At 41.0% G+C, this 25,189-nt stretch overlaps 1 protein-coding gene and 1 non-coding gene across 4 annotated transcripts in view; one reads left to right on the top strand and one right to left on the bottom strand.

Moving 5' to 3' along the window:
• The window catches only part of AGBL1 (AGBL carboxypeptidase 1), a 909,156-nt gene that overhangs the window by 375,380 nt on the left and 508,587 nt on the right, over positions 1 to 25,189 (bottom strand). For all 3 annotated transcript variants that reach the window (XM_043922371.1, XM_043922372.1, XM_043922374.1), the window contains one exon: positions 18,947 to 19,123. In XM_043922371.1, the coding sequence (XP_043778306.1) occupies positions 18,947 to 19,123 (177 nt within the window). The remainder of the gene's footprint in view (positions 1 to 18,946; positions 19,124 to 25,189) is intronic.
• LOC122707301 lies at positions 12,509 to 12,615 on the top strand. Its single transcript, XR_006344813.1, has one exon. It is a non-coding gene; the product is annotated as a U6 spliceosomal RNA (small nuclear RNA).

Below are 25,189 nucleotides of genomic sequence, written 5' to 3'. Positions count from 1 at the left end.
CTGGACATGGAACAACAGACTGGTTCCAAATAGGAAAAGGAATATGTCAAGGCTGTATATTGTCACTCTGCTTGTTTAACTTATACGCAGAGTACATCATGAGAAACGCTGGGCTGGAAGAAGCACAAGCTGGAATCAAGATTGCCGGGAGAAATATCAATAACCTCAGATATGCAGATGACACCACGCTTATGGCAGAAGGTGAAGAAGAACTAAAGAGCCTCTTGATGAAAGTGAAAGAGGAGAGTGAAAAAGTTGGCTTAAAGCTCAACATTCAGAAAACTAAGATCATAGCATCCGGTCCCATCACTTCACAGCAAATAGATGGGGAAATAGTGGAAACAGTGGCTGACTTTATTTTTCTGGGCTCCAAAATCACTGCAGATGGTGACTGCAGCCATGAAATCAAAAGACGCTTACTCCTTGGAAGGAAAGTTATGACCAACCTAGACAGCATATTACAAAGCAGAGACATTACTTTGCCAACAAAGGTCTGTCTGGTCAAAGCTATGGTTTTTCCAGTGGTCATGTATGGATGTGAGAGTTGGACTACAAAGAAAGCTGAGCACTGAAGAACTGATGCTTTTGAACTGTGGTGTTGGAGAAGACTCTTGAGAGTCCCTTGGACTGCAAGGAGATCCAACCAGTCCATCCTAAAGGAGATCAGTCCTGGGTGTTCATTGGAAGGACTGATGTTGAAGCTGAAACTCCCATACTTTGGCCACCTGATGCAAAGAGCTGACTCATTTGAAAAGACCCTGATGCTGGGAAAGATTGAGGGCAGGAGGAGAAGGGGATGTCAGAGGATGAGATGGTTGGATGGCATCACTGACTCGATGGACACGGGTTTGGGTGGACTCTGGGATTTGGTGATGGACAGGGAGGCCTGACGTGCTGTGGTTCATGGGGTCGCAAAGAGTTGGACACGACTGAACTGAACTGAACTCCTTACTTGGCTCCTGCAATACATCTTTCTCTGAACTACATACAAATATGCATGAAAAATTCATATACATTATATATATTTACGGGAGGTGATAGGAGGAGGAGGATGATAAAGACAAAGATTAGTTGGTATTTTGTGTTTACTAAATGCTTCACATACAAATATACTAAAGAAAGTACAATAATTATCCTCTTTTTTTTTTCTGATGAGTACAATGAAGTTTAAAAAGAATAAATAATTTATCCCAAATACAGCCAATACGTGATGGAGCTAGAGTATAGAAATGCTAATAACGATGTGAATGTAGTTATCTTCTTGCTTTAGTCCAAGTCATCCATCATTAAACAGATGATGTTTTTTTCACCAATCCTCTACTGGTGGGAATTCAGGTCCTTTCCATTTCTTCACTACTAACAAGTAATGATATCCTTGTGTATCGTTGTGCATTTTAGGGATTAAATTTCTGGAAGTGAAACTTTAGGATCAAATGTTATGAATATTTTTGTTGAGTATTATCAACTTGTGTTTTATAATGTTTAATTAAAAATATAAAAAAGATTTTGGGGGGAATTGTGTAGGACATATGTGAGGTACCTTCTCAGATTTCAGTGGTGACATCAGCTGTGGGATCCTCAGTGGTGGGAGAACTTTGCCTTGGTGGTGGTGGTTTTAGTCAATAAATTGTGTCCAACTTTTGAGACCCAGTGGATTGTAGCCTGCCAGGCTCCTCTGTTCACAGGATTTCTTGGGCAAGAATCCTGGAATGAGTTGCTGCTTCCTTCCCCAGGGGATCTTTCCTACCCAGGGATCAAATCCAAGTCTCCTGCATTAGCAGTGGATTCTTGACCAACTGAACCACCATGGAAGTCTTTAGGAAACCCCAGTTCGCTTGACTCTTACAGCTCCACACTCTGGAGCAGACCAGTTACTGTCCGAAGAGAACTTTCTCCCTTCCGGCTACCATAGCAGGCCAACCGGCCTCACACCCTGAGTTTCGAGCTTGTCTCAGCATCTCTTGACTTAGATGAATGGCTGTACAAGAGGTCAGATAGTTCAACTCTCTGGGGACACACTTGGCCTCCTGGGAGACAGGAAGGGGAGCTGCATGCTGCAGGCAGATAAGCCTCTCCTGCTTCCCTCTCTACAGCCCCTCTGGGAAATGGTTCCACACAGCCTGTCCAGACACACCCCACGGAGGTGAGCAAACCCCCCTGCTGGATTTGGCCAGCAATACACTTTACATTACTTTCCACCTCATTCCTGATTCACTTTGCTTATCTCTTACTTTCATTTTCTCTCATGCTTGGTCTATGGTGGTTTTCTGTCTCATTTGAGATAATAAAGTTTATGAAAGCATTTTCCAAATTATAAACCACTCTGCAAAGGGAAGGTATTTTTATTGCTGTGATTGCTGCTGCTTTCAGGAATACTTGGGGGTATACAGAAATTCATTTCATAAAGTAATCAAGATTACCCTTATTTATATTTCATCATTCATTATCAGCCTAAGAAGGATTTTGAGACATCTTTGATCTTTCTGATTTGACCGTGTGTCTTCAGGGAGCTGTAGTCGACTATAAGCCTCATAGAAACACCTGCAAAACATTTCTGTGTCTTCCCAAGGAAGGCATGGTAGAATAAGGAGCAGGATATTATATTAATAGTTGAGTGCTCTGGTGGACCCAGATGCAGCCTCACACACGCCACCATCATGGAATTCCACGGTGAGATGTAGAAACAGGCAATGAGAAGAAAGTAGCCTGAAAGGAAACTAGGATGAAACGAAAGTCAAAAGCTTCCTAAGCCTATCCTACTTTCCATCAATTATATACTATTTCATTACAAAAGTTACCTTCCCCAGTTTTGAAAAAAAAAAAAAAAAAAAAAAAACCTTATGAATAATTTATATTCTGCTCAACCAACATTTAAGGAAGGTCTAAATGATCTCCTTCTGTGTTTCTTACAGCACCCAGTTGTTTTATATGACTCTCTGTTGTTATTGCTTACTTAATTAACTTCCTTTCTGTCTGAACCATAAACTATGGGAGAGTAAGAAGCTGTCACTTCTACTCTCTGTCATATTCTTGGCACCTAACATATTGTCTGGATTTTTTTTTAACATTTATTGAATGATGAATGAAAGAAAGAATGAATGCAGAATGAAGATGAATTGACCATGTCTCTGACTTTGACTAAATGTTTTCAGCTTTCTATATATATCCTCAAGTCCCCAGCTTCAGCTTAAAACAATGTAGATACCTAATAAACATGTGCTAACTAACTGATAAAACAATTATAAATCTATATAAAAATATCTACTGCCTACCTTCTGACAGTACGGTTCAAAGTACTCTAAACTGTTCTCTTCTCATTTATATTCAAGGGAAAATAGGTGTATAAAGAGAATCACTGCTCAGTTTTATAAATAGAAATTTCCAAGTCTACTCCACTGATGTGAAAATATGAAAAATAATATGGAAAAAATGGCTGGAAAAATAGAACCATTACCTGTCCCCCCCATCCCCCAGTTAAGGATGGTATTGTGGTCCAGGGTCCACTCTATGTTGTAGAGGAGACAAACCCACAGATAATACTTCCAAAACCTGAATCCTCCCTTCTCAGCACATTTGTAAGGAGATGCTACTCCAAGGAACTCAGTCATGCACCAAGAACCAGAGAAATGAATCTCAGGCTGGGCCAACCTATTTTCTCTGTGCAAAATGCTTTATAATTAGATTAGGGAGTTCCCAGGCAGTCCAGTGGTCAGGACTCCTCACTTCTACTGCATGGGGCATAGGTTTGATCCCTAATCGGGTAACCAAGATCCCACATGCTGTGCAATGGGGTCAAAAAAAAAAAAAAAAAACTATATTAAATGAATTCTTTCTATGCTTTTATATCTGCTCCCTTGGGGCATCTGGCTTCTTGCATTTACATTACTCACATGAGGAGAGAAAGATTTACAGAGATAAACGCATTTTTTCTTCTTCCTGGTCCTTTGAAGCCAAATTATTTTTAACTTATCAGAGGTCATCAGAGGCTCATTGGATTATCCCGTGCTGCCAGATTTTGACCTTATTTTTGATACAATGAACCATTTTCTACAATGGGCATCAAAACTCACAGCTCCCAGGGCTTTAGAAATCCCAGGAAAGGCCCCTGCTGGCAACCTTATTAGCATCTCTGCCTCTTGATTTTTATTTAATTCCTTTTAACATTCTAATCATAAGGCTGACAGACTTTATGGAATGGGGGGATACAGAATGAGGAACATATTTCACTATATCATTAAGCCTGCAGTGAGTTAATAAATAGCTCATTATGTGTTTTGAGATATACAAAGAGGTTAAGAAACCAAAACAAAAGCAGAATATTAAGGCAACACTTATTGAATCACTGTTCATAAAAAAAGGGGGGGATTGACATGAAAGATTCAAATAGAGTTTCATACTAAAATGATAGATTAGCATTTCTATTTCATATCTTTCTCTACAAAGGAATGCAGTGTCATTCCAATGACAAAGCAGATGTTTGGGAAATGGTCCTCTTTTCTGAGCCCCAGAATGGGGAAGGTTGATATAGAATAGAAAGTATAGCGGGGAAAAAAAACAACAACAAACTCATCCAGCATTAAAATATTTGCACACATCAACAAAAGGTCTCTTGTTGAAGATGGTATGGATGAACCTGTTTGCAAGGCAAGACTAGAGACACAGACTTGGAGAATGGACTTGTGGACACAGCAGGGGAAGGAGAGGGTGGGATGAATCGGGAGAGTAGCACTGACATATACTCACTACCGTGTGTAAAATAGACAGCTGGCGGGAAGCTGCTGTACAGAACCGGGAGCTCAGCTCAGGGCTCTGTGATGACCTAGAGGGTGGGATGGGGGTGGGAGGGAGTCTCAAGAGGGAGTGGGTGTATGTATACATATAGCTGATTCACTTCATTTTACAGCAGAGACTAACAAAACATGGGAAAGCAATTATACTCTATTTTTTTAAAGGTCTCATATTAGGGATTATGTTAACCTTTTAAATCACATTCACATACAGCACCTCATTCCAGTTTACAAAAATTCTGGGAACAATGTCCTTGTCTAACAGAAAAGTTAGAGCTCCCTAAGTTTTCCCTTTCTGGACCTCTAATCCTTTCTCAAGACCCTGCCAACCAATCATATGTATGCATGCATGCTCAGTCATGTCCGACTCTTTGCAACCCCATGGACTGCAATCCACCATGCTCCTCTCTCCATGGAATTCTCCAGGCAAGAATACTGGAGTGGGTTGCCATTTCCTCCTCCAGGGGATCTTCTCAACCCAGAAATCAAACCTGTGTCTCCTGAATTGCAGGCAGATTCTTTACCAACTGAGCCACCTGGGAAGCCCTCTCAGCAAACCAAGGATGCTCTAAATCAGGGCTTTCCTAGGAACATGGATCACCTGGGGATCTTATTACAAGGCAGATCCTGAAGCAGTAGGTGGGGCCTGAGACTCTGCATTAATCCCACGTGAAGCTTGGCAGCTGCTTCTCATTCTAAATGACCACCTGCACGAAGCAGAATCTTGAAAACATTATTGTCCTACGGGTAATCACAGAAGATTTAGACTGAAGTTACTCTAATATACACTTAATGAGATGCATCATTGTTCTTGCGCTAATTGACAAGTAGACAGATAGTCAGCGATTTACAGACCCCATTTGATTTTCACAAAGTCAAGTCAAACACTTCTAGGGCTGATTTAAGAGCAAACCCTGGGAAGCTGTGATGGACTCCCTGGAAATCTTGGATTCAATAAACTAAAGCATGAGCTCTTAATCTGTGTGTGTGTGTGTGTGTGTGTGTGTCGGGGGGTGGGGTGGTTGCTCTCCCTTTGAAAATATCTAAAAAAAATTGGAGACACTTTCCCCAGAAAAGTGTACGCAAAGGCAAACAATTTGGTATTTAATTATATCAGTTCCTAGACACTTTTGTTCTACAAGCAATTTAAGAAACTTTAACCTCATGCTGTCCAAAAAACTAGAAAAATAAACAAAACCAAAAATGTCTTTCAACTCACTGGGATATTAGATAGTTTTTAAATACAACTTTTCTGGGAGAACTAAGCCAGTTATCTAAAAGCACAGATGAAACACAACATACAAACCAAAAAAGTTTTTAAAAGGTGGGGGGAGGCAGAAAATTTGAAACTTTACAATAAAAGCCATGAAAAAGTCTCTATAAGCCCAGAGCAAATCAGGAGAAAGAGAACAAAAACAGAAACTACAAACACCAGCTTCAAAACCATCTCTCCTTTTACCTCCTTCTACCCTGTCCTACCTCATCTCTCAGGGACTAAGAATCGCAGTTCCCAGGAGTGCTTGACGAAATGCAGATTCCTGGGCCAAACCCCAGGTCAAACAGAGATGTGGTTCAGAAACCTGCACTACATACAATCCTGAGGTGATTTTTATGCCCATTAAAATTTTAAGTAACACTATTTTTCCAGCAGTCCTGTATGGATGTGAGAGTTGGACCACAAAGAAGGCTGAGTGCTGAAGAATTGATGCTTTTGAATTGTGGTATTAAAAAGGACTCTTGAGAGTCCCTTGGACTGAAGGAAATCAAATCAGTCAATTCTAAAGGAAATCAACTCTGAATATTCATTAGAAAGACTGATGCTGAAGCTGAAGCTCCAATACTTTGGCTACCTGATGAGAAGAGTGGATTCATTGGAAAAGACAGAAGTTGGGAAAGATTGAAGGCAAAAGGAGAAAAGGGTGGCAGAGGATGAGATGATTAGATAGCATCACTGTCTCAATAGACATGAATTTGAGCAAACTCCAGGAGATAATGGAGGACAGAGGAGCCTGGCATGAAACAGTCCATGGAGTCACAAAGAGTCTGAGATGACTTAATGACTGAACAACAACAATTTTCAAATTACATTAATGAAATTAAGATACCCCTCGACTCTCATTCAGAACTCAGAAAGAGTTATAGTCCATATGAGGTTGCCCATAGGACAGAAAAATTACTTCCAAGAGAACAGTGATCCAAAATATTCTCTTGAGTTGTGCTCATGATCAGAATAGGCTTTTTTTAAACATGTCTCTATTAAGTTTGTTACATAGCTTCTGTTTTATGTTTGGCTATTTGACCATGAGTCATGTGGGAACTCAGCTCCCTGACCAGGATCAATCCCACACCTCCAGCCTTGGAAGGTGAATCTTAACCACTGGAGCACCAGGGAAGTCCCAGAATAGGCTTTTAAATTCAGCAGTTTTGGAGGAATTTCAGTCTCTTTCCTTGCCCTGCCCTCTACTCCTCACTCTTCCCCTAAGAGCAGACTCACAAGTTTCCCTTCCCTTTCCTAGAAGCTCATCTATAAACTATATTATTATATAGAATAATATTATTATGTATTATTCTATTGATAGAATAGAAGGTAGATAATAGAGGGAATGTCTAAATAATACATATAGAAGCTGTTTTGATATACCTAAACCTATAAAGATAGATATATGGATATTAGCCTCAGTAAAAGTCAAAATCTATGATTCTCAACCATGGCTTCATAGCAAAGTTAATAAAATCACAGATACCTAATCTCCAACCCCAAAGGTTCTAATTAAGATCTGAGGAAGACAATTATGGATAAAAGTTAGAGCCTAAGTGTATTTATTTAAAATTAAAAGAGAAGGTAATCACTAAAAATTCTCACATACCATCAATAATAGTACAGATGATAAAAAAAAATATGAATGTCTACTAGAAAAATAAAGATCCGTGTTTTACAGGCGTTTGTTCATTCAGTCTTAACAGCATCTCCAGAGGGAGGAATAGGGAGGAAACCATTTTTACAACTAAACCTCGTAGAGGTCAGGTAATTGTCTCGAAGTTACGACTGCGTAGTGCAGAGGTCTCCTTGGAACTCAGTGTCTACCAGTGTGTAAGTCACTCGGTCACGTCTGACTCTGCAACTCCATAGACTGTAGCCCACCAGGCTCCTCTGCCCATGGAATTCTCCAGGCAAGAATACTGGAGTGGGTAACCATTCCCTTGGCCACGGGATCTTCCTGACATAGGAACTGAACCCAGGTGTCCTGCATTGCAGGTAGATTCTTTATTGTCTGAGCTGCCAGGGCAGCCCATGTCTAACACAGACACCCACACTAAACAATAAGCTGGGACTTCCCTGGTGGTCGAGTATTTAAGATTCTGCTCTTCCAATGAAGAGGGAGCAGATTTCTTCCGTGGTTGGGGAACCAAGATCTCACGTGCCGCTTGACACAGTCAAAAAATAAAATTTTTTTTAAAAAAAGATAAATAAAATTTTAAAAAATCAGCCATTCTTCCTGTATGAATTAATGGAGAACCACTGATAGGCAATATGTGCATACATGTATGATCCATACACATAAATGTGTGCTTGGTCGAGAGAGAAAGAATGTACAAGTATTCCCTGGCAGGGAGGCAATTTTGCAGCTTAGGACATTTGAGAAAGAGAAGTGTTCTCAAGTAAAGACTAGTCAAGTCCAAAGAGCTGTGTGAGAACCGTAGTTCTCCGACAGGACAAGGAAAGCAGTCGCCAGGAAGGGAAACGAGTGTAGGAAGCAATGCAGGGACTTGTCTAATACAAACTTCAATAGCTTGTTTCACTGCAGACTAGCTCTGCCCCCCTCATTTTCCCTGCTGGTAGAAAGCTGTCAGTTCATAGTGCTACATTCCTCCAGAGTCTTTTTGTTTACTCAGGAAAGGCCAACAAAGAAACAGGTCAAGAAGGATGAAGGGGTGTGAAAGGACGGGATGGATGAACAAAGGCTCCTGACAAGTAGCTGCTGCCTCTCACTTCCATCATGTCTGACTCTGTGACCCTGTGGACCATGGCCCACCAGGCTCCTCTGTCCATGGGATTCTTCAAGCAAGAATACTGGAGTGGGCTGCCATTTCCTCCTCACAAATAGCTAATTGGTGCTTATAAAAGCACAGCAGTTTCCTGTTAGAAAAATCACATGCCCAGCAGTGCTTGCTGAAGATTTTTAGGGGTTTCAGAATCATGCCAGGTCATCCTGGTCTAGGTAACCCAAAAGCCCCATGGATAATCATCAAAGGCTGCTTATTTCAAACACAGTTTACCAGAGACCATGCCCATGTCTTTGGTCTTCCCTGGAGGAGACCCAGGTTCAAACCCTGGTTTGGGAAGATCCCCTGGAGAAAGAAAAGGCAACCTCCTCCAATATTGTTGGCTAGAAAATCCCATGGACAGAGGAGCCAGTGGGCTACAGTGGCTACAGTAGGCTACAGTCCACGGGGTCACAGATAATCAGACTCAACTTAGCGACCAAACCACCACCACATGCCCATGTCTTAGTTCTGATTATGTCTTCTTATTATAGACAAGACACCCATTGTTGCAGATTTCCTTGAAAGTGAAAGTGTTAGCCACCCAGTTGTGTCTGACTCTGTGTGACCCCATGGACTGTAACCCGCCAGGCTCCTCTGTCCATGGGATTCTCCAGGCAAGAATACTGGAGTGAGCTGCCATTTCCTTCCTCAGGGGGTCTTCCCAAGCCAGGGATCGAACCCGTGTCATTTACATTTCCTGCATTGGCAGGTCGGTTCTTTACCACCAGCGCTACCTGGGAAGGGCAGATTTCCTTAGTGGTAGCCAAAAGCAGATACTAGGTCACCTGTTTCCCAAGCCCAGGATTCCTTTCACCAATGTCATTCAGCAAGGCAGAAAGTAGGGTGGTAAAAGCAAAGATTCCAGGGCCACACGTATCTGTAGTCAAATCTTGATTCTAAAATTTATTAACTGCATGGCATTGAATAAGTTACTTAACCACTCTGCCTAAGTATCCCAATTAGTAAAACAAGGATGATGGTGGTGATGATGATAAAACAAAATTGACAGTGTTTTACCCTGCAGTAGCAACTTAGCAGCAGCAGCAGCAAAACAACGGATTAACTTATAGCTACAAAAGATTTTGGTGGAGTGTGTTAGCTGTTCAGTGGTGTTTGACTCTTTGCAACCCCATGGCCTGTACCCAGCCAGGCTCCTCTGTCCATGGAGATCTCCAGGCAAGGATACTGGAGTGGGCAGCCTTTCCAGGTTTTACACACAGTAAATAACATAGATTGTTTGTTATTATTGCTTCCTTAAGGGCACTGTATGTTATAATATTCAAGCAGCTCTAAACAGAATTCATTATCTAAAAAAGAAAAAGTAAAAATAATTGTGGGCTTCCCAGGTGGCTCCGACACTTAACAAATAAATAAAAATGTTTTTTAAAAAAGAATTCATTTGTAGTGCAAAAGCTTTTAAGTTTCATTAGATCCCATTTGTTTAGTTTTGCTTTTATTTCCAATATTCTGGGAGGTGGGTCATAGAGGATCTTGCTGTGATTTATGTCGGAGAGTGTTTTGCCTATGTTCTCCTCTAGGAGTTTTATAGTTTCTGGTCTTACATTTAGATCTTTCATCCATTTTGAGTTTATTTTTGTGTATGGTGTTAGAAAGTGTTCTAGTTTCATTCTTTTGCAAGTGGTTGACCAGTTTTCCCAGCACCACTTGTTAAAGAGGTTGTCTTTTTTCCATTGTATATCCTTGCCTCCTTTGTCAAAGATAAGGTGTCCATAGGTTTGTGGATTTATCTCTGGGCTTTCTATTCTGTTCCATTGGTCTATATTTCTGTCTTTGTGCCAGTACCACACTGTCTTGATGACTGTGCTTTTGCACTACAAAAGAAACTATAAGTAAGGTGAAAAAACAGCCGTCAGATTGGGAGAAAATAATAGCAAATGAAGAAACAGACAAAGGATTAATCTCAAAAATATACAAGCAACTCCTGCAGCTCAATTCCAGAAAAATAAATGACCCAATCAAAAAATGGGCCAGAGAACTAAACAGACATTTCTCCAAAGAAGACATACAGATGGCTAACAAACACATGAAAAGGTGCTCAACATCACTCATTATTAGAGAAATGCAAATCAAAACCACAATGAGGTACCATTACACACCAGTCAGGATGGCTGCTATCCAAAAGTCTACAAGCAATAAATGCTGGAGAGGCTGTGGAGAAAAGGGAACCCTCTTACACTGTTGGTGGGAATGCAAACTAGTACAGCCACTATGGAAAACAGTGTGGAGATTCCTTAAAAAACTGGAAATAGACCTGCCATATGACCCAGCAATCCCACTTCTGGGCATACACACTGAGGAAACCAGATCTGAAAGAGACACGTGCACCCCAATGTTCATCGCAGCACTGTTTATAATAGCCAGGACATGGAAGCAACCTAGATGCCCATCAGCAGATGAATGGATAAGGAAGCTGTGGTACATATACACCATGGAATTTTACTCAGCCGTCAAAAAGAATTCATTTGAACCAGTCCTAATGAGATGGATGAAACTGGAGCCCCTTATACAGAGTGAAGTAAGCCAGAAAGATAAAGAACATTACAGCATACTAACACATATATATGGAATTTAGAAAGATGGTAACGATAACCCTATATGCAAAACAGAAAAAGAGACACAGAAATACAGAACAGACTTTTGAACTCTGTGGGAGAAGGTGAGGGTGGGATGTTTCAAAAGAACAGCATGTATACTATCTATGGTGAAACAGATCACCAGCCCAGGTGGGATGCATGAGACAAGTGCTCCGGCCTGGTGCACTGGGAAGACCCAGAGGAATCGGGTGGAGAGGGAGATGGGAGGGGGGATTGGGATGGGGAATAAGTGTAAATCTATGGCTGATTCATATCAATGTATGACAAAACCCACTGAAATGTTGTGAAGTAATTAGCCTCCAACTAATAAAAAAATTAAAAAAAAAAAAAAAAATCTTGAAAGGTTTAAATGAATGGAAAGGTAGCCCATGCTCATGGGTTAGAAAACAGTACCATTATGATGGCAATGCTGTTCAAATTAATATACAGATTCAAAGCTATTACTATCAAAATCCCAGCTTTTTTACAATGATTGACCAGCTGATCCTAAAATTCTTATGACAATGTAAAAGAACAAGAACCGACACAATCTTGGAAAAAGGACAAAGCTAGAAGACTCACCTTGATTTCAACAGACTACAAAGCTACAGTAATCAAGACAGTGTGGTACTGGCATAGGGATTATTTAGATCAATGAAATAAGTTTGAGAGTCCAGAAATAAACCCAAACGTTTATGGCCAATTGATTTTTAAGAAAGGTAACAGACAATTCAATAGGAAAATAATAGTCTTTTCAGTAAATGGTACTGAAACAAATGAATATTCATATGCAAAATGATTAATTTGAATGCTTACTGCACACTATACATTAAAAACTCAAAAGGTATTATAGATCTAAATTTAAGAGCCAAAGTTATAAAATTCGTATAAGAAAACATAGGAATAAATCTTTGGGACCTTGAACTAAGCAATGCTTTCTTAGATACCACACCTAAAGCACAAAACACAAAAGGAAAAAAAATTGACAAATTGGGATTCATCAAAATTTAAAATTTCTCCACTTCAAAAATAAATGAAAAAAAAAAATGAAAAAAAAATAAAATAAAATAAATGAGTTCTGTGCTCACTTCGGCAGCACATATACAAAAATTAGAACAACACAGAGAAGATTAGCATGGCCCCTGCACAAGGATAACATGCAAATTCATGAAGCGTTCCATATTTTTTGGACTCTATGGGAGAAGGCAAGGGTGGGATGATCTGAGAGAACAGTATCGAAACATGTATATTATCAAGTGTGAAACAGATCATCAGGTCAGGTTGGATGCATGAGACAAGTGCTCGGGGCTGGTGCACTGGGATGACCCAGAGGGATGGGGTGGGGAGGGACGTGGGAGGAGGGTTCAGGATGGGGAACACATGTAAATCCATGGCTGATTCATGTCAATGTATGGCAAAAACCACTACAATACTGTAAAGTAATTAGACTCCAACTAATAAAAATAAATGGAAAAATTAAAAATGGAAAAATAAAAAATAAAATAAAATTATATGGAAAAAAAACAAAAAAAAAACAAAAAAAAAAAAAAAGAATTCATTATCTATGGCATGGCTCTCAAATTTGTCTTCCAAGAAATTCCAAGAAAATCTAAAACTTCTGTTCTTGATCATGAAAACAAGAGTGGCGATCATCTGTTTGAGCTTCCCAGCACAGCAATATGAAGACAAATAAAAACCTCTTTTCGGTTCTTAGATCTAACTATTCTGTACCTTCTTATCTGACCTAGTGTACTAGATTAAATATCATCTCCCCCAAATCAGTGTCATTCCAAGAACTGCACAATGTGACCTGATTTAGAAATAGGGTTGTTGGGGATGTAATTAGTTAAGATGAGGTCACACTGGAAGAGTGTGGGTCCCAAATGCAATATGACTGGTGTTCTTATAAGAAAGGGAGAGAAGACACAGAGACAGAGTCAGACAAGTGGAGAAGACCAGGTGATGATGGGAAGAGATTGGAGCAATGCATCTACAAGCCAGGAAACATCAGAAGTTAAGGGGAAGCCATCAGCCAGAGTCTTCCCTAGGGCTTTCAGAGAAAACATGGTGTTTCTAACCCCATAATGGTGGACTTCTCGCCTGCAGAAGTGTTATAGAATAAATATGCACTGTTTTAAGCCCCTGAAAGTGTTAGTCACTCAGTCGTGTCCAACTCCTTGTGACCCCATGGACTGCAGTGCACCAGGCTCCTCTTTCCATGGAACGTTCCAGACAAGAATACTGGAGTGGGTTCCATTCCCTTCTCCAGAGGATGTTGCCAACCCACAGGTCGAACCCATGTCTCCTGAATTGCAGGCAGATTCTTTATCACCTGAGCTACCTGGGAAGCCCTGTTCATTTTTGGTAATTCTTAAGGTAGCCGTGGGGAACTAATATACTCCACCTCCCTTCTGGAGCACACAGCAGTAGACCACCAGTGTGAGGGGCTTCCCTGCTGGCTCAGCAGTAATGAACCCACCCACCAACAGGGGAGATGCGGGTTCTATCCCGGGGTCACTAAGATTCCATGGAGAAGTAAACGGCTACCCCACTCCAGTATTCTTGCCTGGGAAACCCCATGGACAGAGCAGCCTGGTGAATGAGACAGCCCTGGGAGCCTTGAAAACCGAGTTGAGATGATTTAATTTTTTATATGAAATTCATCCCTGTCAACCTATCTTCAACAGCTCAAGTGCTTCATTCCAACATTTATGTTTCCTAATTTAAGCCTTTGTGAAATACTGTTATAAGCTGTTTTGCAGAAGGATTTGCAGGGGAGGGGGGACACATGACATAATTCCACCCGGGAGTGGTGAGAAAAGCAGACTTGGGCTGAGGAGGAGGCTGAACTTCAACACAATTGCAACTGAGGCCCAAATGGTTCTACATAGACTTCTGGAGCTGGAATGCCCCTCCCCTTGGAGTTTTCCCAACTGGGTCAGGCACTGTATCCCCACATAGACCAGTTGTTGAATGCAGGCTCACACAGAGAAGCCAGGGCTTTGGTCAAAGCAGCTTCTACCAGCTCTAGGCAATTTCTGGTGATGGACACAGCTGTGAGCCAATGGGGAATCAGCATCTCTCCAGGGGGATCTAGGAGGTGCCTGGCAGCATCTCCCACATGCACAGGTGGATGTCTTCCTGTCTAATCCTCATCTGTTATTAGAATGTGGCCATGTGAAATTCCACACCTGGACTAGAATTGCCTTAGTCTGAGAACGAATCCATCAGATGCTCTTAAATCACGTATATAGTGACAGGCCTGAGAAGTCTGAGTTGCATTCTTATTCATTTCCCTCTCTCACCCACACACTTTCCATTTCCATGAATTACAACTCTTAAAGTCAAATTTTAGAATAGCTTCTAATCAAATTTAGACTGGGGTGAGAATTTTGTCTCCTTTTTCTAGTTATCCATGGACAGAGGAAAATGACCTGACCCTACCTGGAAATCACCATTTATTCATTCACTTAACCATTTATTGGTGAGACAACACACATACACAACACCTATTCCATACTAAAGAAGGCACTGGGTATAAAAAGTGAATGAGGAGGGATGGGAAGCAATTAAGACTTCACCTTCCAATGCAGGCTGTCCAGGTTCGATCCCTGATTGAGGAGCTAAGTAAGATCCCACCTGCCTCATGGTCAAAGAACCGAAAAGCCTAAACCAGAAGCAATACCAAAACAAATTCAACAAAGCCTTTAAAAATGATCCACACCTGAAAAAAAAAAAATCTTTTAAAAAAAGAGCAGCATGGAAACATAGATTCTAAGCATATATATAGATAGCCCGTGGGAACTTGCTATATGACTCAAGGAAATGAAACTGGGATTCTCTGACAATCTAGAGGCGCGGGAGGGAGTGGGAAGTGGAAAAGAGGCTCAAGAGGGAGGGGACATATATGTACCTGTGACTTATCCATGTTGATGTATGTCAGAAACCAACACAATATTGTAACTGTTCTTCAGTTAAAAATAAATGTTAAAAGGGCATTAAAAAAATCTTTAAAAATAACGAATGAGGAGGCTGTCAAAGGCCTTACACTGATGGTGAGGAGTTGGCCTCCCTCATGATGAGGAGTTTGGATTTTTTCCAAACATGATGATGGATAATGGGCAGTACTATGATTTGAAAATAGGTGGGAGTTCCTGAAATATCCCTCCGTTGGTGGTAAGGAGGATGGATAGCTGGGGAGTCCGCAACACAGGGCAAGCGGTTGGCAGGTAGCGCTTGTCAACACACAGTTGAGTCACTCTTCAAACCTCAGCTGAGTCACCCATCTTCTGTCCTTCCTCTGACTAAGACCCTCCTGGCCATCCCAGGAGTCAGCAACACTGCCAAGGAGCCTGTCAACACCCCGTTTGGGTGGGAGTGTTCACATTAGCCTCCTAAGCCACAAGCAGCCCCCAGGGACTCAGTCATAAGCTTTTGTATATGCAAACACACCATGCATATGACTCCAAGTCACAAACACTCAGTATAAAGCACACAGCTGTCCACATAGACTGAGTGACTTAAAAAATAAGCCTCCAAAGGATGCATAGTTCCACTTTGGCTTTTCCTCTCAACAGCCTCCACAGCTTCGGGCCAGTCCAAAGACGTTAAGTAAATCGCTCAGTGGGTGGGACCTCCACACTAAATACAAATTATGGATCAGAGCATATAACCTAGCAGTAGAGACTATGTTTCAAAAGAAAAGAAAAACAAAATCAGGAGAATTTTTTTTTCAATATTAGTCAACTGTAGACTGGAAAATAGAAGGAAAAATATCATATTATTAATAATTATTAGAAGGTGAGAGTTTATATGCTTCAGTGTTGTTCCAACATAAATGTCACTGTAAGAAATCATATTTCATTTCAATACTAAAAAATCAGATACTTAGTGTGCTGGGAGAAATGATTGGAATTACTTTAAAGCTGCATTAACCAGAGAAACTGCAAAAATATTTATATTCTTATGAAGGAAGGAGGGAATGCCCCCTGTGGGGGTATTTAAGCACCCTCCAGCTTTTGGATAAATGGTAATACTAAACAAAAAAGTGGAAAGATGACCTTAGAATAACAACCTCAGGACCCAACTGGGACTCAGCTTCTCAAAATACAAAAGTCATTTGCAGTATGTTCAGGATGGAAATTTCTATACAGCTTTATAGCTCATAGATTTCATTATATACCTCAGACAAAAATCACCAAAACACCCAATTCTGGGCTAACTTCCTCTCCCCAGGGTGCCCCCCCCAATATGTAAAATTACTCACCATCCTCTTGTTCAGTCTGCAATTCTGCTCAGTTACTCAACAACATTTGTAAGAACAGAAAAACAAAGGGAAAGGGAAAGCCAATCCTTTCAGAGAGGTGTTTCATATGCAGAATAGGATCTTGAAAGCAAAGCCAGGTCTGGCACTGTTAGGACTTTTCTCTAAGCCAATTCCTTCTCCATCCTTCCTTATAGAGACCACATGCAAAGGTCATGTGGAAAATTTCACAGGACAAATGCTGAGTCCATATCTGAAAGCCATCCCACTGGGCAAGCTTCTTTTACTGTTTGTCATTTCCAACAGCCACCGTGTATGTTGCCTGAAAGATGGAGTGTTGGTGAGGGCCTGAACCTAAGAGTCACTTAGTTTTCAAACAACAGCTCCAAGGGCCTTTGAGTGTCTGGTTGATTTATTGTAAATGGCATTGATACTTATGTGACTAGAAGCTGTTAGCCTGAATTGGTGCTTGGAGAAACAAAGTCAATGAAAGTCACCAATTCAATAAATCTGTGAGGGATGCATGGAGTTGTCTTTTAAACAAGTGACTGGCCCATTTCCATCGAGAAGCATACGACGAGAGAGGCACAAGTCTATAAGCATAACGTCTTGAGTCACAATAGTCCAGGCTTTTTTTTTTCCCCAACCCTATGGGTTTTAAATGTCAAGAAAGTGAACAGAATCCTAATGCAATAACCCCCCAAGTACATTTGTTTATGTATTTTCTTTTGGCCTTTACAAAAATGTTGCCTAGCAGGAAGGAGCATGAAAGTGTACTCAGTCGCTCAGTTGAGTCTGACTCTTAGTGACCCCATGCACTGTAGCCCGCCAGGCTTCTCTGCCCATGGGATTCTCCAGGCAAGAATACTGGAGTGGGTTGCCATTTCCTCCTCCAGGGTATCAGGAAGGAGAGGAATCCTTAAGAGTATCTGCATTTCATACATGAAACATAGAGGTTCACAGAGGCAAGCACTGTACAACACTGCCATTAACTGGAAGAGTGAAGTCTTTACTCTGTTTATAAATAAAGATTAATTCATTCTTGTAGTTTATTAATTCAGTAATAAAAACAATTCTTTCAAGCCACTGTTTATAGACAAACTGACGACTTAACAGAATTTCTAGGTCAAACTGGTTGGTCAGTAACCCTATGTTGAAAAATATCTCTGAGCAGATGGGAAGTTAGATAATGTTCATCACCCACCTGTCACTCCCTGAACTGCCTTTGATGGCTAACAGATTTCTATAAGCACCGGATTGTGGAGATGCCAAGTGCTTCCTAATGGTTCCAGGAGAGGATCAAAGCCAACACGGTGGGCTTTAATGCCGGCAACGTCCAGGAATCCTCAGGGTTGAATAGAAGTCACCAAGGAGTAGTCTGTCATCTTGCCTAACGTATGTAGAAGAGTCTATTGCCCTGGCACTGTCACTGTGCCCCTTATTTATGCTCCTCTAGTGGGGGAGTGGGAGAAGGAAATGGCAACCCACTCCAGTGTTCTTGCCTGGAGAATCCCAGGGACGGCGGAGCCTGGTGGGCTACCATCTATGGGGTCACACAGAGTCCGACATGACTTAGCGACTTAGCAGCAGCAGCAGCAGCAGTGGGGGAGTGGGACAAGCAGCTCTCAGAGCTACCCAGCTGCTCATACACATAATACGCTGTAGGAAGAATGTGATTCATTCCAGCCCTTCCCTTCACTGTTAAAACATGAGTCCCAGGCCCGCTCATCTCAGGGAGACCCGCATCGGGCACACACTTCTGTCCACTCTGCGACAGCAGGATAACAGAGAGCTGCTGAACACAAAAGACAGAGAAACACCAACCATATATGTCTTGACGATATCGACTCCCTGATCTATGCCTTTTTTTTGATGATGCATTGGGGACTGGTCCGTGTGTTGCAAAAGGAAAGAAAATGTTCTCATACATAAAACAGGTCCAGGAAGAGGTTCCATAAAAGCCAGGGGTGCCTGTCTGAGGTGGCTCCCTACCGCTTGCCGGAGAGGGCAGATGATTGAAATACCAAATCAGCAGGCAGGCACAGATTGCTTCCAGGATCAACACAGATTGTGCTGCCAGGGAAAGCATTCATTGAACTAGTTCTTTTGCAAGATCAAGAGTGCTGGGCCAGACTTTGCCTGGAGACTTCTTCCTCTTTCAGACTAGACAGCGGGATCAATGGGCATGCAATAGTTCTCCATCACAGTGCATTGCTGCTGGACAGAAAGCAGAGGTATCCCACAGCCTCACATACCTGATAGGGACCCTGGTTGCAACCACAGTAGCTGCTCTCCATGGTGTAGCTTCTGGACACCCCCATCTCTCTCCACACCACGACCCGGGCTGTGGAGGCCCGAGATTTCTCCACAAGGAAGCTGCAACTGCTCATGGTAAATGCTGGTGCAAGTTTATCAAGGATTTTGGGAAGAGTCTACAATTAAGAAAATCAAATTATGGTGAGTTGCAGAAGATTGAATATATGCATCATTAAAAAATAATAATAATTTCTTAGTAAGTATTAAGCATCTGAATATATCAAACACTTAATATATGCAACTATAAATCTTATGTCAATCCTAAGTATTGAGTACCAATTTTTTAATCCTTTTCTGTAGCTATTGTTACTGTTTAGTTGCTAAGTCACGTCTGACTCTTTGTGACCCCACGGACTATAGCTCACCAGGCTCCTCTGTCCATGGGATTCTCCAGGCAAGAATACTGGAGTGGGTTTCCATATCCTTCTCCAGGGGATCTTTCTAACCCAGGGACTGAACCCGGGTCTCCAGAATTGGCAGGCTCTTAACCACTGAGCCACTTGTGAACACCCCTTTTTTCATTTTAAAGATGAAGAAACTGAAGCTTAGAAAAGTTAAAAAGAATTAACTTAAGTTCAACTACAAAGTGGGTGGGATGGGATCCAAATGCCAACATGGCCAACTCCAAAGACTATGATCTTTCAACCTCATCTTCCTGCATCACTATGAACCAATATACCCAACCTCATACAGTACTGTGCTGAGCCCCATGGGAAGCCACAGAATTCACAGGGACCTGAAATTTAGAGAGTGGCTCAACCCAGACTCCCTGTTTTCTGGCTGGATTTTCACTTATCTCAGACATACAGATCACTGGTGCTTCTTGAGCGGGAGCACTTATAAAGTTAATTTGTTTCCTGAAAGAGTGTAACTGCCAAAATGAACTTTTCAATCTCATCCTCTGATCTATAAATCTGAAGTTAGGCCAATTATAAAACTTATAAAAATCCACACTCTCTGGATTCGTCTATACCACGTGAGATCACTTAGTTTCCATTTGGAAGATAACTGTATGTCCTGTGCGTGTGTGCAGTCGTTTTAGTTATGTCTGACTCCCCGCAACCCCACGGACTGTACCCGCCAGATTACTCTGTCCATGGGATTTTCCAGGCAAGAATACTGGAGCAGGTTGCCATTTCCTGTTTCAGGGGACCTTCCTGACCCAGAGATCAAACCTGCGCCTCTTGCCTCTCCTGCATTGGGAGGCAGGTTCTTTACCACCGTACAGCCAGGGAAGCCAGAAGGCATTGATAAACCCTAGTCTATCTAACCAGAGGGGACTACTAGTCCTGCCCTTCCCAACCCCCACGGGTAGTATCCAAGAGTTTATGGTATACCGAGTCTTTGGGACATCAGAAATACTACCCTTGGGCAGTTCAGAACTTCTGTGATATGAACGCGGAGGGTTCTCTCACTTCAGTGTTAGCAAAGTCTCCAAGAATTAGCACATAATAAAAAAAAGTATATAGATTAGATAAGAAATGGCATAATGTCAGTCTTTGGACAAAATTGCTGGGAGAAGGTAGAGAAGTAGAACAAATGGATGAAAATGTAAATTAAGGAACTATTTTTCAAGAAATGCAGTTTTTGTTTACTTGTAGAACATTGAGCAAATCTCATAATATCTCTGGTTCTTACTGTCCCCATGCTTAACATAGCTATTATATTAATATAAGGATTAATATAATTAATTATAAAAACATTTGCCATCAATATATATTAATGTATTTATTAATATATTCTACTATGATCACTAAGCCCCTACATAGGCTCCAGACCTATAGCATCATAATTTTAAGGGAAATGAAATGTAAATGTTATCCACAGAGTTTCTGAAATTCCTCCTAATCAATTTCATATATCCACTCTTGGGGGCTTCCCTGGTAGCTCAGTGGGTAAAGCATCCTCCTGCAATTCAGAAGATTCCAGTTCAATTCCTGGGTGGGGAAGATCCACTGGAGAAGGGATAGGCTACCCACTCCAGTATTCTTGGGCTTCCCTAGTGGCTCAGATGGTAAGAATCCACTTGTAATGAGAGAGACCTGGGTTCAATCCCTGGACTGGGAAGATCCCTTAGAGGAAGGAATGGCTACCCACTTCAGTATTCTAGCCTGGAGAATTCCATGAACAGAGGAGTATTTCATCAAAAGAGGAGCCTGGCAGGCTACAATCCATGCAATCACAGAGTTGGACATGACTGAGCAACTTTCACTCACTCACTCATCCATTCTTGGGGCTTCCCAGGTGGCACCAGTGGTAAAGAATCCACCTGTGAAAGTGGGAGACACAAGAGATGCAGGTTTGATCTTGGGTTGGGAAGATTGCCTGGAGTAGGAAATGTCTACTCACTCCTGCATTCTTGCCTGGAAAATTTCACGGACAGATGAGCTTGGTGGACTACAGTCCATGTGACCAAAAAGAGTCACACATGACTTAGCACACATTATTCTTGTCCCTCTTTTCCCATGATCCCTCACACCATTTTTTTCCTTCAAAGTGTTCATCACAATTAGAGTGAAATTATTCTGTATGTAGCTAGTTGCTTATTTTCAATCTCTTTTGAATCCTGGAAGTCCCATGAGAGCAAGCCTGTATCTTGCTCACAGGAAAATCTCTACACATGGATCGGTGCTGCTTATAGAGAGTACTTCATAAACTATTCACTGGAAAAAATAGATCTGCTTATCCAAGCCTTTAAATGACTGCTTAAATAGACATAAATAGAGTATATTTCTAGTTTTGAGCCTGTACAATACTGTATTGAAAACTATAGCTTTGTATAGTCTGAAGTCAGGGAGTCTGATCCCTCTAGCTATGTTTTTCTTTCTCAAGATTGTTTTGGCTATTTGCGGTCATTTGTGTTTCCATACAAATTGTAAAATATTTTGTTCTAGTTCTGTGAAAAAAAGCCATTGGTAATTTGATAAGGATTGCATTGAATCTGTAGATTGATTTGAGTAGTATAATCATTTTCACAATATTGATTCTTCCAATCCTAGAACATGGTATATCTCTCCATCTTTTTGTGTCATCTTTGATTTCTTTCATCAGTGTCTTTTAGTTTTCTGCATACAGCTCTTTTGCCTAGGTAGGTTTAGTCTATAAACTAAAGTGATTGAGAATACTTGAATATAATTTCTATTTATCAGTGTTTTGCTTTGCTGCAAAAAGTTTAATCTGACATCATTTCAATGATCTTTCCTTTCTTAAATTAAGTGAACCGTGTTTTCTTAGCTAGTATAATCTCTCTCCAAAAAATCACACACTCTATTAATGGTGTGAACTTGGAAAATTCCATAATCTATGATCCCTTTACTGGAGCCTTGGAGCCTGGAGGATGTGAAACTTATGAAGTGCAATGGGAACATCCTTTTACACCTCTACAGTGGCAATTTATCCATACATTAAATAATGGGTGCCACACCATCTCATTTACAGTAAAGTCTTCTATTTCCCTTTTGATTTTACACAAATGGATCTAGGTCAGAGTGAGCGATTAAGATGATGATAGCTAGGATAACTGGAGGTGGTTTGATTTGTTTTGTTTTTAAATGACTAGGAAATTGATGAACTCTATACATGAACTGATCCACTGGAGACTTGGAAAAAGAGCAAAAATTTGTGGTGAGTCTATATTTAAGGCTGGATAGTATAGATTCTTTAGTTTAAATGTACTACTCATAAGAGATAATTTTATATAGGTCAGCATGACCTGGTAAGATGAAATGTTTTAATCCAAGCTAGTTTCCTAAGTAAGATTATGCAGTTAAGCTTCTTGAGGTTTATCACCAGTACTCTGGTTGAGCCTTAGAGTAAATAGGACATGAAGATAAGCTGCTGTTTCTGCATTAATAGCCTTGGGGGAATTCTAGTGATCAATAGCAGTTATGCTTCTAATAGGCACAAATGAAGAGGGGAAACAATTCAGGACACAGGAGAAGTATTTTCAGGTGAGATAGAAGCTTGGTGGGCTTTTCCCCCCTTTAACACTCACTAACCCTGAAGGTATTTCATAGTCAGTAAATTCGTATATCCAGAATAATAAGTGGTTGAAAGTGAAAGTGTAGTCTCTCAGTTGTGTCTGACTCTTTGAGACACCATGGACTGTAGCCCGCCAGGCTCCTCTGTCAATGGAATTCTCCGGGCAAGAATACTGGAGTGGGGCTTGAGCCCGTGTCTCCCACATTGCAAGCAGATGCTTTACCATCTAAGCCACAAAGGAAGCCCCTAAGAAGAGGCTGATACCATCATAATTGTGATATCGTGATTGCAGTAAGAAATATATATATATTGGTTCTTCATTCCCAGTTCTGATGTGAGATTCCTAAAACATTTGTAAATTCCTATCTGATAAGAATAGTAGGAGCATATTTTGTTCTAATAAGGTAACTCTGGGTGAGTTCCTGAATCACTCCTGGATCAGGGCTGATCATTACTTCTCTATGAAAGAGAAAGAGGTTAGAGATGGAGTCAATAAATGATCAAGCCCATGTGAAGACGTTCCCATAAAATCCAAATAGAAGGCAAGCTGGGGAGCTTCCAGGTTGGTGATCCCATCCATACACTGGGAAGTAATGCATCCTCACTCCAACTACACACTTAGAGAAACTTGGGACCCTCCCATATCCATATATCTTTTTAAATGGCTGTTTATCTTGTCAGTGACAGATTGCCACTTGCCATCCAGTTCTACAATGATTAAATCATGAGCTGCTGCAATTTTATGAACCCAATTCTTGTATCTCCCATATCTAGAAAAATCATTAAAATTCTTCATGGTGATGATTCTCCTCATGACTAGTAGAAACCTTCTGCAAAAAAAAAAAAAAAAAAAAAAAATATATATATATATATATATATATATATATATATATTTGATTGCATGTATTACCCCTTCATTAAAATCACATATATACTGACCTTCCCTTCTGCCTCTCTGGAGCAGTTTTTCAGAATTATCTGGGGTGCTATCTCCCGAGCTGTAGGCCTCACTTTTTTCTCAATGAAACTTAACTGGAAACTCTCACTTTGTGACTGTTTTAAGTCAAAAATCTGTATCCTTTAGCATATCCTTTACTAAACTGGTAAATGTAAGTAAGTGTTCCTTAGAATACTATGAACTATTCTAGGAAATAATCAGACCCAAGCAGGAGGAGATCATGGAAACCCCTGATTTATAGCCAAGTCAGACAGGAGTTGAGTAACCTGGGGACCTACTACTTGCAATTGGCATCTGAAGTGGGGGGATGTCTCCTGGGACTGAGCCTTTAACCTGAGAGATCTGATGTTATCTCTGGGTAGACAGTGTTAGAACTCAGTTAAATTGTAAGACGCTCAGCTGTTATCACAAAATTGCCTGGTGGAGGGGAAAATGCAAATATCTGATCCTCAGCAGTGTGGTAAGGATCCTCACCACCTTCCCAGGTGGTGCAGTGGTAAAGAATCTGCCTGCCAATGCAGGAGATGCAGGAGACATGGGTCAGGAAGATCCCCTGGAGAAGGAAATGGAAACCCATTCCAGTATTCTTGCCTGGGAAATCCCATGGACAGAGGAGGCTGGCAGGCTACCATGGGGTCACAAAGAGTCAGACATGACTTAGCAACTAAACAACAGTGTGAGAAACAAAATGTTCTGTGTGAAAGGAAAGGATAAAGACATAGGAAGAGAACCAGGTTTTTCCAACACAGTCATTTTTTCCTTTTCCTGTATAAATTTGAAACAAAGGCCAATTTTTATTTTGTTTGGATAACTTGACCTCTTCTATATCTTCCTAATACCCAGTAAGCAGCAGCTTGTCTACTTTATCCCAACAGAAAGAAGTTCTTCCTTCCTTCCCCCTCCTTAACCTCATTTGGGTTCAATGTGGGGATAGCTGATCTCTAGCTACTGGAATCCAGAAAGAAAGAGAATTAGGTTCAGGGGATCACTGTCTACTTTTTAAAGTATGCTCACACAGAGGAATGTGGATGGTGAAATGCCTTAATTTTTTTCATCCCTTCATATTTATTTAAGATCCTTTCCAATTCAGTATCGTTTTGTTCCTTCTGTAAATACATAACAGGGGCAGTATTTTCATTATCCTTATTTCACAGGTGACAGAATGGGGTTCAGAGAGATGATGTTAATGGATCATAGTCACACAGTTAATAGTTACAAAGTCAGGAATTAAAATGAGGTTTCC

The sequence above is a fragment of the Cervus elaphus genome, chromosome 13 (assembly GCF_910594005.1).
Source record: "Cervus elaphus chromosome 13, mCerEla1.1, whole genome shotgun sequence".
Classification (NCBI taxonomy): Eukaryota; Metazoa; Chordata; class Mammalia; order Artiodactyla; family Cervidae; genus Cervus; species Cervus elaphus.
Note: the sequence above shows the minus strand (reverse complement) of the source record. Positions and strands in the feature narration are given on the sequence as shown.